At 40.7% G+C, this 16895-nt stretch overlaps 1 protein-coding gene across 4 annotated transcripts; it reads left to right on the forward strand.

Annotated features, from left to right (window-relative positions):
* Window positions 1-408: 408 nt before the first annotated feature.
* Window positions 409-16861, forward strand: LOC139534235 (uncharacterized). Of its 4 annotated transcripts, none has more exons than XM_071333183.1 (8): window positions 423-516; window positions 6769-6849; window positions 11977-12038; window positions 14581-14741; window positions 14819-15051; window positions 15567-15696; window positions 15794-15894; window positions 16169-16861. In XM_071333183.1, exons 4-8 carry the CDS (start codon window positions 14682-14684, stop codon window positions 16329-16331), a joined length of 687 nt encoding a protein of 228 aa, XP_071189284.1. In that variant the 5' UTR covers window positions 423-516; window positions 6769-6849; window positions 11977-12038; window positions 14581-14681; the 3' UTR covers window positions 16332-16861. The 4 variants fall into 4 exon arrangements, with proteins under 4 accessions (XP_071189283.1, XP_071189284.1, XP_071189285.1 ...); XM_071333184.1 differs by having other exon boundaries at window positions 11980-12038; XM_071333182.1 differs by lacking the exon at window positions 6769-6849 and having other exon boundaries at window positions 409-516.
* The last annotated feature ends 34 nt before the right edge of the window (window positions 16862-16895 follow it).

Raw genomic sequence — 16895 nt, forward strand, 5'->3', positions numbered from 1 at the left:
TAGGTTTTGTTCAGTGTTGTCCACTTTTTGGTAGACATTGTGTAACGGATGTCAGCCCGGCTAAAGCATTACAGGAAGAACTTATATTGTCTCTTCCTCGTTCGTAGAGTGGGTACTGTGAGCTAAAGGCTGAAAGAGGAGATTTCTCCTCTAGAACTCCAAGAGGTACTTACTTTTTGAGAATAAGGTTGATTTTCTTTAGGCTGTACAGTGCACGAAATGTTGCTCTTTTCAAAATAAAGATCATGGCAAATTACTGGTATCCCATAAAGTGCTGGCTGCAATTGTTTCCCCATCATGACCTCATCATTGGGATGTCTGTTGTTCCTGGGACAGCCCACCCCATCCAATTTGCATGGGATGCATTTGCATATGGCTAAAGCACTACATGTACCAGATATCATTCTAGGTTGGCTTTCAGGAAGTACTTTTATTGCTGTCTCTTCCTCAGTACAGTGGTCACTGTAACCGTCGAGGTCATCAGCAATATGTTGTGTTTCTCCTCTAAGTAATGAGGTAAGTACATTTTAAGAATAAGGTTTGTATTTAAGACTGTCCTGTTTAGAATATGGGTACGGTCATCAGCAATATGTTGTGGGCATCTGTCACTAAGCATGGTGACGCTAGGGAAACTAAGCAGAGGTAATATTGTTTGATAAGTTGATTAGTTTGTTAATCTGTTTTGAACTGACAGTGATCCTCCCCATAATGCAGAAGGTTAGGATGCTTTCATAGGACATAGTCAAGACAGTGTTGCCAACATTGTAGGGTCTCAGTTCTCATTAAGTATCCACCAAATGTTCAAACTTTGCTATATGCACAGCCAAACAATGGAAGTGATGGATTCAACTTTCAATTTACTTACTGCAGCGCGCCAGTGTGAAACTTGCTAGAGTAAATTATTTGAAGTCAATTTATAAGTGTAATTTTATGTATTTCTTTCAAGTTTGCTAACGTTAACTAGACCTACTATAAGGGCACAAGGCGAGACCCAGATGCAGACACAGGAGGCAGATGGTTAGAGTCCAAGATGTTTATTAACAACCATAAAGGAGAAGGCAAGAGAATGGTCGTGGACAGGCAAAAAGTCAAAACCAGTTCAGCGTTCCAGAGGTACAGAACGGCAGGCAGGCTCGAAGTCAGGGCAGGCAGAATGGTAAGGCAGGCGGGAATAGAGTCCAAAAAACAGGCAAACCGGGAGGACTAGTAGACGAGAATAGAAAATCAGGAGCACGGTGAAAACCACTCTGGTTGACTTGAACATACAAGACAAACTGGCACAGAGAGACATCAAACACAGGGATAAATAACGACACCTGGAGGGGGTGGGGGTCACAAGGACAGGTGAAACAGATCAGGGTGTGACACCTACTGGTAGTTCTGTTGTGATAATTACTTTAGTTGTGTCAGAGTTCAAGCAGAACTGACAGCGTTTCAACTACTTTGCCGATATGAAACAGACAATCATATCAGTCAAAAATATCAAATTCCCAGCTTATGCTTCAATACCAACTTTATAAGACGTTTTAAAAAATAGTTTTTAAAAATGTTTTATTCCATGACGTACAATAAGGCATCGTTGGCTGAATAGATGGATGCAGTTCAATGCATGATTCATATAATTCACCAATACATTTCTTTGTAGTCCAAAAAAATATTGCTATCAGGTTGTAAATCACAGCTGGCCTGCTACATTGTTTACTGTCTCCACCCATTCGGGAGGCACTGTTTCAGTTTCAATTACTCAACATTTTGAACAAAAATGGACGACTGAAACTAAGGCTGGGAATGTCAATACAATCAAACTAGCAAGGGAAAGGATCACAATTCACTCATAACGTGGCTAATAGGCTATTGCACATGTGTCAAACACAATGCCCATGGGCCGAATAGCACACACAAGTGAGTATAAATGAGTCAACAGTTAAGTCATCTACTTTATGAAAATACAGCCTGATGGGCTTGCATTGGTGAATTAAACTTCAATTGCTGCTTTCATGTGCCCCATTTACAGCGGAGAGAAAGTGCACAGACACATACCACAGTCTGAGCTAGGCTACTAAAATGTTGCAATCTGGCTTCGGTTTTTAAAGCCTGACAATTAATAACCAAAAAACAAAACAGCATGTAAAACAGAAACATGTAGTCCCATTACAGCAACATTTGAGCGGTAGTCTAGATTGGCTATGTCGGGGTAGGTTCCTTGATTCCTTGTCAATCATTGGCTTATTGGTGAAATCAGCAAGTCAGACAATATCTTCTTTAAGCAAATCAATCAAACCTTTATTAATGGAATTGCAGACAGAAGTTGACAATGTAAACATAGCGTGTATGTTTCAGAGTAAGTTCTGCACCCCACCTAAGGGTGCAGCTGATTTTATACAGTTGAAGTCAGAAGTTTACATACACTTAGGTTGGAGTCATTAAAACTTGTTTTTCAACCACTCCACAAATTTCTTGTCAACAAACTATAGTTTTGGCACGTCGGTTAGGACATCTACTTCGTGCAAGTAATTTTTCTAACAATTGTTTACAGCCAGATTATTTCACTTATAATTCACTGTATCACAATTCCAGTGGGTCAGAAGTTTACATACACTAAGTTAACTGTGCCTTTAAACAGCTTGGAAAATTCCAGAAAATGATGTCATGGCTTTAGAAGCTTCTGATAGGCTAATTGACATCATTTGAGTCAATTGGAGGTGTACCTGTGGATGTATTTCAAGGCCTACCTTCAAACTCAGTGCCTCTTTGCTTGACATCATGGGGAAATCAAAAGAAATCAGCCAAGACCTCAGAAAATAAATGGTAGACCTCCACAAGTCTGGTTCATCCTTGAGAGCAATTTCCAAATGCCTGAAGGTACCACGTTAATTTGTAAAAAACAATAGTACGCAAGTATAAACACCATGGGACCACGAAGCCATCATACCGCTCAGTCTCCTAGAGATTAACGTGCTTTGGTGCGAAAAGTGCAAATCAATCCTAGAACAACAGCAAAGGACCTTGTGAAAATGCTGGAGGAAACAGGTACAAAAGTATATATATCCACAGTAAAACGAGTCCTATATCGACATAACCTGAAAGGCCGCTCAGCATGGAAGAAGCCACTGCTCCAAAACTGCCATAAAAAAGCCAGACTACTGTTTGCAACTGCACATGGGGACAAAGATCGTACTTTTTGGAGAAATGTCCTCTGGTCTAATTAAATAAAAATAGAACTGTTTGGCCATAATGACCATTGTTATGTTTGGAGGAAAAAGGGGGACGCTTGCAAGCTGAAGAACACCATCCAAACCGTGAAGCACGGGGGTGGCAGCATCATGTTGTGGGGGTGCTTTGCTGCATGAGGGACTGGTGCACTTCACAAAATAGATGGCATCCAGAGTCAGGAAAATTATGTGGATATATTGAGGCAACATCTCAAGACATCAGTCAGGAAGTTAAAGCTTGGTCGCAAATGGGTCTTCCAAATGGACAATGACCCCAAGCATACTTCCAAAGTTGTGGCAAAATGGCTTAAGGACAACAAAGTCAAGGTATTATAGTGGCCATCACAAAGCCTTGACCTCAATCCCATAGAACATTTGTGGGCAGAACTGAAAAAGCGTGTGCGAACAAGGAGGCCTACAAACCTGACTCAGTTACACCAGCTCTGTCAGGAGGAATGGGCCAAAATTCACCCAACTTATTGTGGGAAGCTTGTGGAAGGCTACCCAAAACGTTTGACCCAAGTTAAACAATTTAAAGGCAATGCTACCAAATACTAATTGAGTGTATGTAAACTTCTGACCCACTGGGAATGTGATGAAAGAAATAAAAGCTGAAATAAATCATTCGCTCTACTATTATTCTGACATTTCACATTCTTAAAATAAATTGGTGATCCTAACTGACTTAAGACAGGGAATTTTTACCAGGATTAAATGTCAGGAATTGTGAAAAACTCAGTTAAATGTATTTGGCTAAGCTGTATGTACACTTCCGACTTCAACTGTACATGTGATCACTCCCTAGTGGTATGATCACCTACGTCAATGTATGTATACAGCAATATGCTTAGGTTACCTAGTACAGTAGCTTCTCTGAATTCATTAGCATTGTCCACTGTCACACAAGAGCAACATGTCAAAACCAAACAGTGGTTACTTCTCTTTATCTAGTTTCGGTCTGACTCAGACCCAGCCTGCAAGCACACACTCACAACAGCCAGGGCTTAACCATAAAGACTAATATAGATAGCTTGTGCAATGTATAGTGGCAGTGTTTTTAGGCACAAAGCAACAGTATCTTATTATAAGGCCTGCAGCAAAACATATGAATCTTAAGGTCCACTTAATCAATAATGGGGAGGGTCTTTGGGACCCTAACCCCTTCAGCTACCCAACTATAATAGCTACATTTTGGTGACCCATGCAACAACCAACTAAAACCTGCAAAAAATGTGAAACCTGTGAATTACTGACTCTGTTTCAATAGTAGGCCTACTATTAGACTACTTGCACAGCACAGCTTGGGTTGGTCTGACGGTGAAAGACCAATATGGGATTTAGCATTTTAGGTAATTCAGAGTGTATGTCACTGTTTCTCATAGAATTTTTCACACAGGGCGCCTTTCTTTCGCTGGCTGGGTTGTTGGAAATGTTTTGGCAACTTCTGAGTAATACTCACTTCTCCAGGCACCAGTACACCACTGGATGTACAGTCGTGGCCAAAAGTTTTGAGAATGACACAAATATTAATTTCCACAAAGTTTGCTGCTTCAGTGTCTTTAGATATTTTTGTCAGATGTTACTATGGAATACTGAGGTATAATTTCAAGCATTTCATAAGTGTCAAAGGCTTTTATTGACAATTACATGAAGTTGATGCAAAGAGTCAATATTTGCATTGTTGACCCTTCTTTTTCAAGACCTCTGCAATCTGTCCTGGCATGCTGTCAATTAACTTCTGGGCCACATCCTGACAGATGGCAGCCCATTCTTGCATAATCAATGCTTGGAGTTTGTCAGAATTTGTGGGTTTTTGTTTGTCCACCCGCCTCTTGAGGATTGACCACAAGGTCTCAATGGGATTAAGGTCTGGGGAGTTTCCTGGCCATGGACCCAAAATATCAATGTTTTGTTCCCCGAGCCACATAGTTATCACTTTTGCCTTATGGCAAGGTGCTCCATCATGCTGGAAAAGGCATTGTTCGTCACCAAACTGTTCCTGGATGGTTGGGAGAAATTGCTCTCGGAGGATGTGTTGGTACCATTCTTTATTCATGGCTGTGTTCTTAGGCAAAATTGTGAGTGAGCCCACTCCCTTGGCTGAGAAGTAACCACACACATGAATGGTCTCAGGATGCTTTACTGTTGGCATGACACAGGACTGATGGTGGCTCTCACCTTCTCTGGACAAGCTTTTTTACGGATGCCCCAAACAATCGGAAAGGGGATTCATCAGAGAAAATGACTTTACCCCAGTCCTCAGCAATCCAATCCCTGTACCATTTGCAGAATATCAGTCTGTCCCTGATGTTTTTCCTGGAGAGAAGTGGCTTCTTTGCTGCCCTTCTTGACACCAGGCCACCCTCCAAAAGTCTTTGCCTCACTGTGCGTACAGATGCACTCACACCTGCCTGCTGCCATTCCTGAACAAGCTCTGTACTGGTGGTGCCCCGATCCCACAGCTAAATCAACTTTAGGAGACGGTCCTGGCGCTTGCTGGACTTTCTTGGGCGCCCTGAAGCCTTCTTCACAACAATTGAACCGCTCTCCTTGAAGTTCTTGATGATCCAATAAATGGTTAATTTAGGTGCAATCTTACTGGCAGCAATATCCTTGCCTTTGAAGCCCTTTTTGTGCAAAGCAATGATGACGGCACGTGTTTCCTTGCAGGTAACCATTGACGACAGAGGAAGAACAATGATTCCAAGCACCACCCTCCTTTTGAAGCTTCCAGTCTGTTATTCAAACTCAATCAGCATGACAGGGTGATCTCCAGCCTTGTCCTCGTCAACACTCACACCTGTGTTAACGAAAGAATCACTGACATGATGTCAGCTGGTCCTTTTGTGGCAGGGCTGAAATGCAGTGGAAATGTTTTTTAGGGATTCAGTTCATTTGCATGGCAAAGAGGGACTTTGCAATTAATTGCAAATCATCTGATCACTCTTCATAACATTCTGGAGTATATGCAAATTGCCATCATACAAACTGAGGCAGCAGACTTTGTGAAAATTAATATTTGTGTCATTCTCAAAACTTTTGGCCACGACTGTAGTCTATAGCCTAAATAGAGGAGTATGCATGTAAACCATCATTCATGAGCTCAATGTTTTTACACAGCAAAAGAAAAATAGTTCATCAGACAACAAAATCATAGGTAGAATGAAGCCTGAGGGGATGGCTGCCATTTTATGTGCTCCTAACCAACTGTGCTATTTTGTTAGTTTTTTCGTGTTGTTTGTAACTTGTTTTTTAAACTTATTTTGGACATAATGTTGCTGCTACCATCACTTATGACCAAAAAGAACTTCTGGACATCAGAACAGCGATTACTCACCTCAAACTGGACAAAGATTTTTTCTTTAACGAGTCCGACACAAAAGATATACTGCTTTCTCGGGAACAGCCCCAAATCCCTGTCATTTGCGTGGAGAATTTGGAGGTTACCATCAGTCCAATTAGCCAACGTGCAATCATTGGATAACATAATGGATGAGCTCTGATCAAGGATATCAATACCAACGGGACATTAACTGTAGTATCTTATGTTTCACAGAGTCGTGGCTGAACGACGACATGGATAACATACAGCTGGCGGGGTTTTCGGTCCATCGGCAAGATAGAACAGCTGCCTCCGGTAAGATGAGGAGTGGCGGTCTGTATCTATTTGTAAATAACAGCTGGTGCACAAAATGTAATATTAAGGATGTCTCAAGGTTTTGCTCGCCTGAGGTAGAGTATCTCATGATAAGCTGTAGATCACACTATTTACCAAAATAGTTTTCATTTATTTTTCGTAGCTGTCCATTTACCACCGTAAACCGATGCTGGCACTAAGACGGCACTCAACGAGTTGTATAGGGCCATAAGCAAACAGGAAAATGCTCATCCATAGGCAGTGTTCCTAGTGGCCGGGGAATTTAATGCAGGGAAACTTAAATCAGTTTTACCTCATTTCTACCAGCATGTTAAATATGCAACCAGAGGAAAAAAACGTATAGGCCACCTTTACTCCACACACAGAGATGAGTACAAAGCTCCCCCTCGCCCTCCATTTGGTAAATCTGACCATAATTATATCCTCCTGATTCCTGCTTACAAGCAAAATCTAAAGCAGGAAGTACCAGTGACTCGCTCAATAAGGAAGTGGTCAGAGGAAGCATATGCCAAGCTACAGGACTGTTTTGCTAGCACAGACCGGAATATGTTCCGGGATTCTTCCAATGGCATTTGAGTACACCACATCAGTCACTGGCAGGATGTGTACTCTTTATGTAATACATGTATCACTAGCCACTTTAAACTATGCCACTTTATGTTTACATACCCTACATTACTCATCTCATATGTATATACTGTACTCTATACATCTACTGCATCTTGCCTATGCCGTTCTGTACCATCACTCATTCATATATCTTTATGTACATATTCTTTATCCCTTTACACTTGTGTGTATAAGGTAGTAGTTGTGGAATTGTTAGGTTAGATTACTTGTTGGTTATTACTGCATTGTCGGAACTAGAAGCACAAGCATTTCGCTACACTCGCATTAACATCTGCTAACCATTTGTATGTGACAAATAAAACTTGATTTGATTTGATTTGGCTTCATTAATATGTGCATCGATGACATCATCCCCATAGTGACCGTACGTACATACCCCAACCAGAAGCCATTGATTACAGACAACATCCGAACTGAGCTAAAGGGTAGAGCTGCCACTTTCAAGGACCGGACAATTATAAGAAATCCTGCTATGCCCTCCGACGAACCATCAAACAGGCAAAGCGTCAATACAGAACTAAGATTGAATCGTATTACACCGGCTCCGACACGTCGGATATGGCAGGGCTTGCAAACTATTATGGACTACAAAGGGAAGCACAGCCACGAGCCTACCAGAGGAGCTGAATAACTTCAATGCTCACTTCGAGGCAAGCAACACCGAAGCGTGCATGAGAGCATTAGCTGTTCCGGACGACTGTGTGATCTCGCTCTCGATAGCCGATGTGAGTAAGACCTTTAAACCGGTCAAAAGTCACAAGGCCTCAGGGCCAGACTGATTACCAGGATGTGTACTCTGAGCATGCGCTGACCAACTGGCATGTGTCTTCACCAACATTTTCAACCTGTCTCTGACCGAGTTTGTAATACCAACATGTTTCAAGTAGACCACCATAGTCCCTGTGCCCAAGAACACCAAGGTAACCTGCCTAAATGACTACCGACCCGTAGCACTCACGTCTGTAGCAACATCAACACCATTATCCCAGAAATCATAGACCCCACTCCAATTTGCATTTTAAACTCCAATTTGCATATCGCCCCAACAGATCCACAGATGATGCAATCTCTATTGCACTCCACACTGCCCTTTCCCACCTGGACAAAAGGAACACCTACGTGAGAATGCTATTCATTGACTACAGCTCAGCATTCAACATCAAAGTGCCCTCAATGCTTATCACTAAGCTAAGGACCCTAGAACTAAACACCTCCCTCTGCAACTGGATCCTGGACTTCCTGATGGGCCGCCCCAAGGTGGTAAGGGTAGGTAACAACACATCTGCCACTCTGATCCTCAACTCAGGGGCCCCTAAGGGGTGCGTGCTCAGTCTCCTCCTGTACTCCCTGTTCACCCATGACTGCATGACTCCAACACCATCATTCAATTTGCCGATGACAGAGCAGTGGTAGGCCTGATCACTGACAACGATGAGACAGCATATAGGGAGGAGGTCAGAGACCTGGCAGTGTGGTGCCAGGATAACAACCTCTCCCTCAACGTGATCAAGACAATGGAGATGATTGTGGACTACAGGAAAAGGAGGACCGAGCACGCCCCCGTTCTCATCGACGGGAATGCAGTGGAGCAGGTTGAGAGCTTCAAGTTCCTTGGTGTCCACATCACCAACAAACTAACATGGTCCAAACACACCAAGACAGTTGTGAAGAGGGCACGAGAATGCCTATTCCCCCTCAGGAGACTGAAAAGATTTGGCAATGGTCCTCAGATCCTCAAAGTTATACAGCTGCACCATCGAGAGCATCCTGACTGGTTGCATCATCGCCTGGTATGGCAACTGCTCTGCCTCCGACCGCAAGGCACTACATAGGTTACTGCGTATGGCCCAGTACATCACTGGGGCCAAGCTTCCTGCCATCCAGGACCTCTATACCCGGCGGTGTCAGAGGAAGGCCCAAAAAATTGCCAAGGACTCCAGCCACTCTAGTCATAGACTCTCTGCTACCGCACGGCAAGCAGTATCGGAGTGCCAAGTCTAGGTCAAAAAGGCTTCTTAACAGCTTCGACCCCCAAGCCATAAAAGACTTCAACAGTTAAATACAATGGCTTCCCGGACTATTTGCGTTGTTCCCACCCCCCATTTTTACGCTGCTGCTACTCTGTTTATTCATGCATAGTCGCTTTACCTCTACCTACATGTACATTACCTTGACTAACCGCACATTGACTCTGTACCGGAACTCCCTGTATATAGCCTCGCTACTGTTATTTTATTATTGTTGCTCCTTAATTATTTGTTATATATTTTTCTTCAACGGCATTGTTGGTTAAGGGCTTGTAAGTAAGCATTTCACTGTTATCTTCGGCGCATGTGACAAAAGCAATTGTATTTTACTTATGTGAGCTCCCGAAGCTGTGTTGAGTGCAATCCCTCCTAGTCCCCAGGTAGGCAGCTGGAAAAGCTACCATATGTTTCAGTTTTTTAGGGACAAGAAATGTATGCTACCTAGGCTACAACAGCACAATGTAATGAAACATTCTATTATTGTTTTCTAGTGAGTACAAAACTCTAGTCTAGGCTGTAAACTGCAGTGAACAGCCTGTCATTTGAATAACAGTTCAAAAGCCTGCCGTTTTGAATGTAACCCACCCGGTATTCATTTAGAAATAACTGCATCTAGCCTGCCTGTTTGGGCAACCATTTGGATCAGTTATGGGTTTTTTCTCGGCTGGCCATACATGGATGTTACATTTTACTTTATGGGTTGGTTATGTAGGCTTCTTCTAACCCATCACTTTCTACTACTTATAATAATACGATTCAATTATATCTTTACATTAAAAACCAAAGTCTATCAGAATTCCAGGCATTCCAATTAATGTTACACCCCTTGATCTTAAAGAATAGGACTTGGAAATATGAAAGTATAGATTAGCCAAATTGTTTTACCTGAGCAGGACCTCAAAACTAAGGATTTCTTAGCCAGCCCTACTCTGTTGTTTATGATTTTGTTGTCATGGAGGACTGATTGTGGTCATTGATTCGAGTTGAAAAAATCTACTGAAATGTGATATTTACATGTGAAAGATGAATCCCATATGCTGCATTTGCTATAGGCCTATTGTTTACCTTTTTGTTGGTGACACTTTGATATCTTGATAATATGCAGCTGTTTAAAGGACAAATCCACAGATGAAACAATAACAAAACAGTCGTCCCGCCTCTGTTTTGTTAAAAAGCTGAGGGATGGGCCTGGAGAAATGTAACCACTCTCAGATTAATAGACAGAGCTACGGATGCAAGGACGGACCATCCATGATACCAAAATTATTGTTTTAACCATGTTATGAGGCTTTACAGTATTTGTTTACGTTTACAGGAGTAACTGGTTAGTAGGTGATCAAATACTTATGTCATGCAATAAAATGCAAATTAATTACTTGAAAATCATACAATGTGATTTTCTAGATTTTTGTTTTAGATTCCGTCTCTCACAGTTGAAGTGTACCTATGATAAAAATTACAGACCTCTACATGCTTTGTAAGTAGGAAAACCTGCAAAATCGGCAGTGTATCAAACACTTGTTCTCCCCACTGTATGTAGACTACACCAGTGCTGCCATCCTTACCTCCAAGCGTTTATTCAAGTTGGATAATCTTTGGATGCCGACAGCAGTCGCACCATTGGAAGACATTGCTTGGACTGTGGCCTATAAAAGCCTATTCCTGCTTTTTTCCCCGCGATCCATCAAACACATTTGGTGTGTCATCATAGTGGTCTCTGACTTGTGGTCAGACTCGCTCAGGTGTAACTAACTTAAACTTGAGCCTTTTTTCAATGCTGATTCGAATGTCATTGAGAAAACAGAGAAGTGTCAAATATATATTTTTCTCGCAAACATGCTTTCCGAATTTCAAAGTAATCTTCGAAGTAATCATCTAGTTTTTCAAAAGTATCTGTAATCTGATTACAATATTTTTGCTGGTAATGTAATGGATTTTTTTTTTTTTGTAATCCACTACATGTAATCCGTTACTCCCCAACCCTGGTGACGGATTTGATGTTCCAATTCAGCTTGTAATCAGTGGTTGTCCTCAAGTACTGACATAATCTCAATATCCACTCCATGTATTGATAGTGGGGATAGGCTTGGTTTATTTTTTCCTGAAGTCGATTTGCATCTCTTTGGGTTTCCTTGTGTTTAGTACTGATGAGTTTTTGGGTACAGTGCCGGAAATGTTGCTGTTTCCATGATCAAGATTGTGAAAACAAATATAAGAAGAGTTGTCTAAAGCACTAAATATATCTGTTGTACCAGTCTAGGTAGGGTTTCAAGAAGAACTTTAGTAAGAAGAGTTGTCTAAAGCACTAAATATACCTGTTGTACCAGTCTAGGTTGGGTTTCAAGAAGAACTTTAGTAAGAAGAGTTGTCTAAAGCACTAAATATACCTGTTGTACCAGTCTAGGTTGGGTTTCAGGAAGAACTTTATATTGTGTCTCTTCCACATCAGTAGAGTTGGCACTGTGAGCTTCGGGCTGAGAGAGAACGTTTCTGCTCCAAGAACTCTAAGGGGTACGTACTTTTAAAGTCGATTTCTGAGAGTATTGGCACAGTCCTATGAATGCTGCTCTTTCCAAGTTATAACAAATCCTAACTCTACATTTGACATAATATAAAACAGCTTTAATAGTATTTCAGTCAGGTAAAGGCACCACACAGGTATGCACCAGAGATGTAAAACTGCAAGATTTATTTGAGTTATTATTCTCCTAATGAACTAAACCAATTGTACTGTACAGTATATTCACGGTATCTATTTAGACACTAATAACATATACATTATAAGAGGATATTATACACTGTTATTTAACATACAAGAGCATACTGAAAATATCATGTTAAGTTACTATGGATCCCATTTCAATTTGATTTAATTGAAAAATATACTCATGACTTTTTCTCCCTCAGATATCCCTGCGTAGAAAAAATTGATAGGAATTATGGAAGACGTTTTTGAACATCTGGCCAAACTGGTTATCTCAGAGCCAACAGATCCTATTATAACGTGCATTAGTAATAATAATCAGGAGAGGCTGAATAAATTGATTAGAGGCAAGGACATCAATGCATTGTACCCTTGTGTTGAGTTACAAGATGAAGTAACCCCTTTAATTGCTGCTGTTGCATTTGCAAATCAGGAGATTTGTACATTTCTTCTGGGAAAAGGTGCTGACCCCAACAAACCATCAAATAGTTATTTTGCACCACTGCATTATGCTGGACTGCATAAAGTTCCAGTGAATATAGTGACAACATTACTGGAAGCAAAGGCAGATCCAAACGGTCTAGCAGAACAACCATTCTCTCCAATTCAATTAGCACATGACAGAGAGGATATTGTGAAGGAGCTGCTTGAATCTGGAGCTTTAATGTGGCTAAATCATGGCATCTATCCTGCAATTGATCTGAAATTGGCCACAATAATTGAAAACTTTGCTAAAGAGAGTGAGTTCTTTTCCAAAATCAAGCTTTTTTAAAATTTTGCACAAGCAATAAAACAAACATCCCCAACAGATGTTTTCAAGCACTATGATCTTCACTTACTAGAGGAGAACCCACAAACCCACCTCACTATGATTGACATGTGCTTTAACATTGAAGGTGCAAATGAAGACGAATACTTCCAGAAAGACATTAAATGGTTGAACGACTCCAAGAAACTAGTTTCCTATGTTGAAGATGTAAGCAGACGTCTGTCCACAGTTCCTCTGAAATTTAGGGCAGGTGCATTGAAATCCTTATATAGAGTTGTTTGCGCAATGAAGGAAATACCTAATGAGGTGTCACTTACCCTAATTCCTGAGTTAGTGAAACTGCTTTCCTGTAAAACAGAAGATTATCACATGCCATTGATCGTTGTTATACTCTATGGCATCACACAGAAGACAAAAGACAAGGATCGTTGGAGCAACTTTGACCTTGAGAAAATATGCAAGCACATTGTCCCATGCACACAGAGGGAGGGTTATTCCTCTGATTTGAAGATGTATGCCTATGCCTTGCTAGCAGATCTTTACACATTTAGTTGTGTTCCTGGTTACATCAGCTCTCTGGGACTGACTCTGGTACCTGAAGGACTACTTAACTGGGGAAGTGATGAAAACCTGAAAGTAAAGCTGAGAGATCTAAACAGGTCCTTAGACAGACAACATTCAGTCTCCAAGTCAGCAAGTGAAGATTCAGAAGACAGTAATTTGTCAGAAACCAAGAAGAAGAAGAAGAAGAAGAAGAAGAGGGGAACGGCAGAAAAGCAAGACATACCAAAAGAAGAGACAGACACACAAGAAAATAATACATGTTTAGCCTTCAATACTTCATCTACTCCTGTTGAGGAATCTGGCCTTGATGAGTGTTCTAGTGTGAAGCCGTTCCACCCCACCACTGACACGTCACCATTACAGGGCAAATGGAACAAAGTCAGCAAGAGGTGGGAGACAGTTAGAGAAGCTTGCCAACATGGATGAAAGTAAAGTATATAAAGTGGGAAACCTCACTCTTATACCTGATGATAATTACTTTCGCATAGCAAAGGGAAGTGATGGAACTGAGGTCTTCTTGGGCCTGAGGGATGATGGCACTGAAGTAGCCATAAAGAGAATGATCAGGTCAAACTATCAGTTTCTCAAGAATGAGGAAGGATTTTTACGTCTTCCAGAGCTTGACAGTAGCTGTATTGTGAGATACATGGACTTTGCAGAAGAATGTTTTTTTGGTTATCTTGCTCTTCAGCTCTGTGAATACACTCTGGATGAATACATTAATACACACCTGTCCAAGGACGACACTCATGCCCTGATGAAAATCACTCAAGAGGTGCTCCGCAGTTTAAGTGTCCTTCATTGTCCAACTACCAAAGTCCTTCATCGGGATATCAAACCTCAGAATGTTTTGATAGGTGAGAGATACTATAGTATTGCACAGTTAAGCCTTTCACTCCCACTAAATCTAATACATGGCTTTCATCATTATGTGTTAAAAATCCATATGCAGTATCTTAAAATCATTTTCTAGTATCTATACTTATGAAAAGCATGATATTATTTATCCTTTACAGATATCAATGGAAATGCAAAATTGGCAGATTTTGTCATAAGTCGCAGATTGACAGTGGAACAAACAACTCTATTCACAATCCCTGCCGGAACAAAATGCTGGATGGCCAAGGAGACGTTAGACAAACAAGGCTCTGGATATAAGAGGAGTTCTGATATACAGGTTGAGCAACGTGAAGATAGAATAAAGATTATTTCCTGTTTGTAGAGCGATGGACTGAATGATTGTTGAAATTTCAGGTGGCTGGGATGTTGGTATACTACATCCTTTCTGGTGGACACCACCCCTTTGAAGATCCACTTGGTGATGAACTTGAACAGAATCGAAACATAATCAAGGGGACTTACACACTAGAACATGTGGCAGACGAGGTGACAAAAGACCTCATTGAGTGGATGATCAATGAAGTCCCTGATGAGAGACCTACAGTGGAGGAGACCCTGAATCATCCCCTCTTCTGGAAACCACAGAGGTGAAAATCCTTATATTTGTCACTTGAAAAGTTGTTTTATTAGTATGGCGCCGTGTATAATAGGTAATAATGAAAATAATAATAAACATGGAGATAAAACTAAATTCTAGTTACAGTTACATGATTGACACGGTGACACAATTATAATATTCTACGTGCATAATTACAATAATTCATATTATTCAAATGTATTAAAGCTAATGTAATATGTTAAACAAATTAAAAACCAAGTGTAAAGGTAGTTAGTTTTCGATAAAGTTTGTGAACGCCCTATGATTTATCATCATGCAAGATTTGCATTATCCATGGCTTGAAATTCTTACCTTACATAGACACCTTTGCCAGAGACTTACACCTATTTGCATCACTTGAGGCTTGACAACAAGTGATGGGAAGAATTATGAGGCAGTGCCATTCTTAAACTGATTAGCATGAGACTGAGAGGACAATTACAACATGGACATAACTTCACTTATAATTTGTTTCAAATGTATTCATGTGCACTGTTTGATCAGGAGATTGGATTACTTGATCAAAATTGGGAATCAGGATGAGGCAGAGAACCATCGTAATGCTGACCAAGAGCTCGTTCAAGCTCTAGACCAAGGTGTTGAGATGAGATCCTTCTATCAGTGGAAATCCAAGGTTAGCCAGACAACATTTGATTCACTACTAACCACCACAAGCCATTTATGAGAGTGTAAACAATATTAACGCATACAGCAATTCTTTGTCTTCACAGCTGCCCCCTTTGTTGATCCAGAAGCTGGAAGGTAAAAAGAAGGCCTACACTGAGAACACATTGGGATTACTGCGCTTCATACGCAACCTTGATGCACACTAGTAAGTCAAAATACAACAATTAGTGTTAGTGGTACTGATCTAAATGTCAAATTGCTTTACATTTCAATCAATTGGAGAATTGAATAGATATTGTACTTATTTCAAGTCCTAACATGACATACCAGATATCAAGTTAGAGATCAAGATTTCCTCTGATTTCTGTTAATCAAATCTGCCTCTGTAATTGACGTTACAGTATGTTGAAACTGCCTCACACTGAGCATCTTCACTGACATCATAGAAAATGGCTTTTGTATTTTCTGTCTTTCTGCAGCACTAAGGTTGCGGATAAGGATGCAGATGCGGCCTGCTGTGTTTGCAAAGATCTGGTGACGACGTTTCCTGATCTCTTTGGATGCGTTTCAAGGTTTGCCAAGGAACAGAACTGGAATACAAGACGACCTGATCTGAGATGGTTTTTAATGCAGAGGAACTAACCGCATGATGCTGACATATCTGTTTACACAGACAGTCCAATTCAGATTTTTTTTGCCCAATTATTGGCAATAGAGCTGATCTGATTGTTCAAAAGACCAAAAATATCAGAATTTGGCTGCCTGTGTAAACAGACTTTTATCATTTGGAAGATGCTGTTGAAATTCAATATATTTATATTTCCCATTCTTTAGAGTAAATAGATTAGTGCAAATTTGACACAATGTTTTGAAGGAAAACTGTTGATTTTAGTATAATATTTTCAGGAATACTTTCTATTAGATTGTAACAATAAAATATATTGCACATAGGCCAACAGTGTATGAAAAGGGATTGCTACTCATTATTCTATTTTAGCCTGCAGTTGTAAGCAGGCCCAGTGATTGTCATGCATTCTGAGTGGGAGATTTTATGGAGGAACACTGTTAACTGTTGCCTACTAGGGTATTTGGTCACAACTGTACGATTGTTCATGTAAAAGAATGTTTGATGCTGGAGCCATTAAATGCTTTCTTCAAAAATGACTGTTAAATTGTTGCATAATTCCCAACGTAACCCTGCCTATT

Source organism: Salvelinus alpinus, chromosome 11 (assembly GCF_045679555.1).
Source record: "Salvelinus alpinus chromosome 11, SLU_Salpinus.1, whole genome shotgun sequence".
NCBI classification, from domain to species: Eukaryota; Metazoa; Chordata; class Actinopteri; order Salmoniformes; family Salmonidae; genus Salvelinus; species Salvelinus alpinus.

Coding starts and splice junctions, on each gene's coding strand:
- LOC139534235 (XM_071333181.1), top strand. CDS start 13,983: ATGGATGAAAGTAAAGTATATAAAGTGGGAAACCTCACTCTTATACCT. Junction 14,742..14,818: donor AGAGGAGTTCTGATATACAG/GTTGAGCAACGT, acceptor TTGAAATTTCAG/GTGGCTGGGATGTTGGTATA. Junction 15,697..15,793: donor TCTATCAGTGGAAATCCAAG/GTTAGCCAGACA, acceptor TTGTCTTCACAG/CTGCCCCCTTTGTTGATCCA.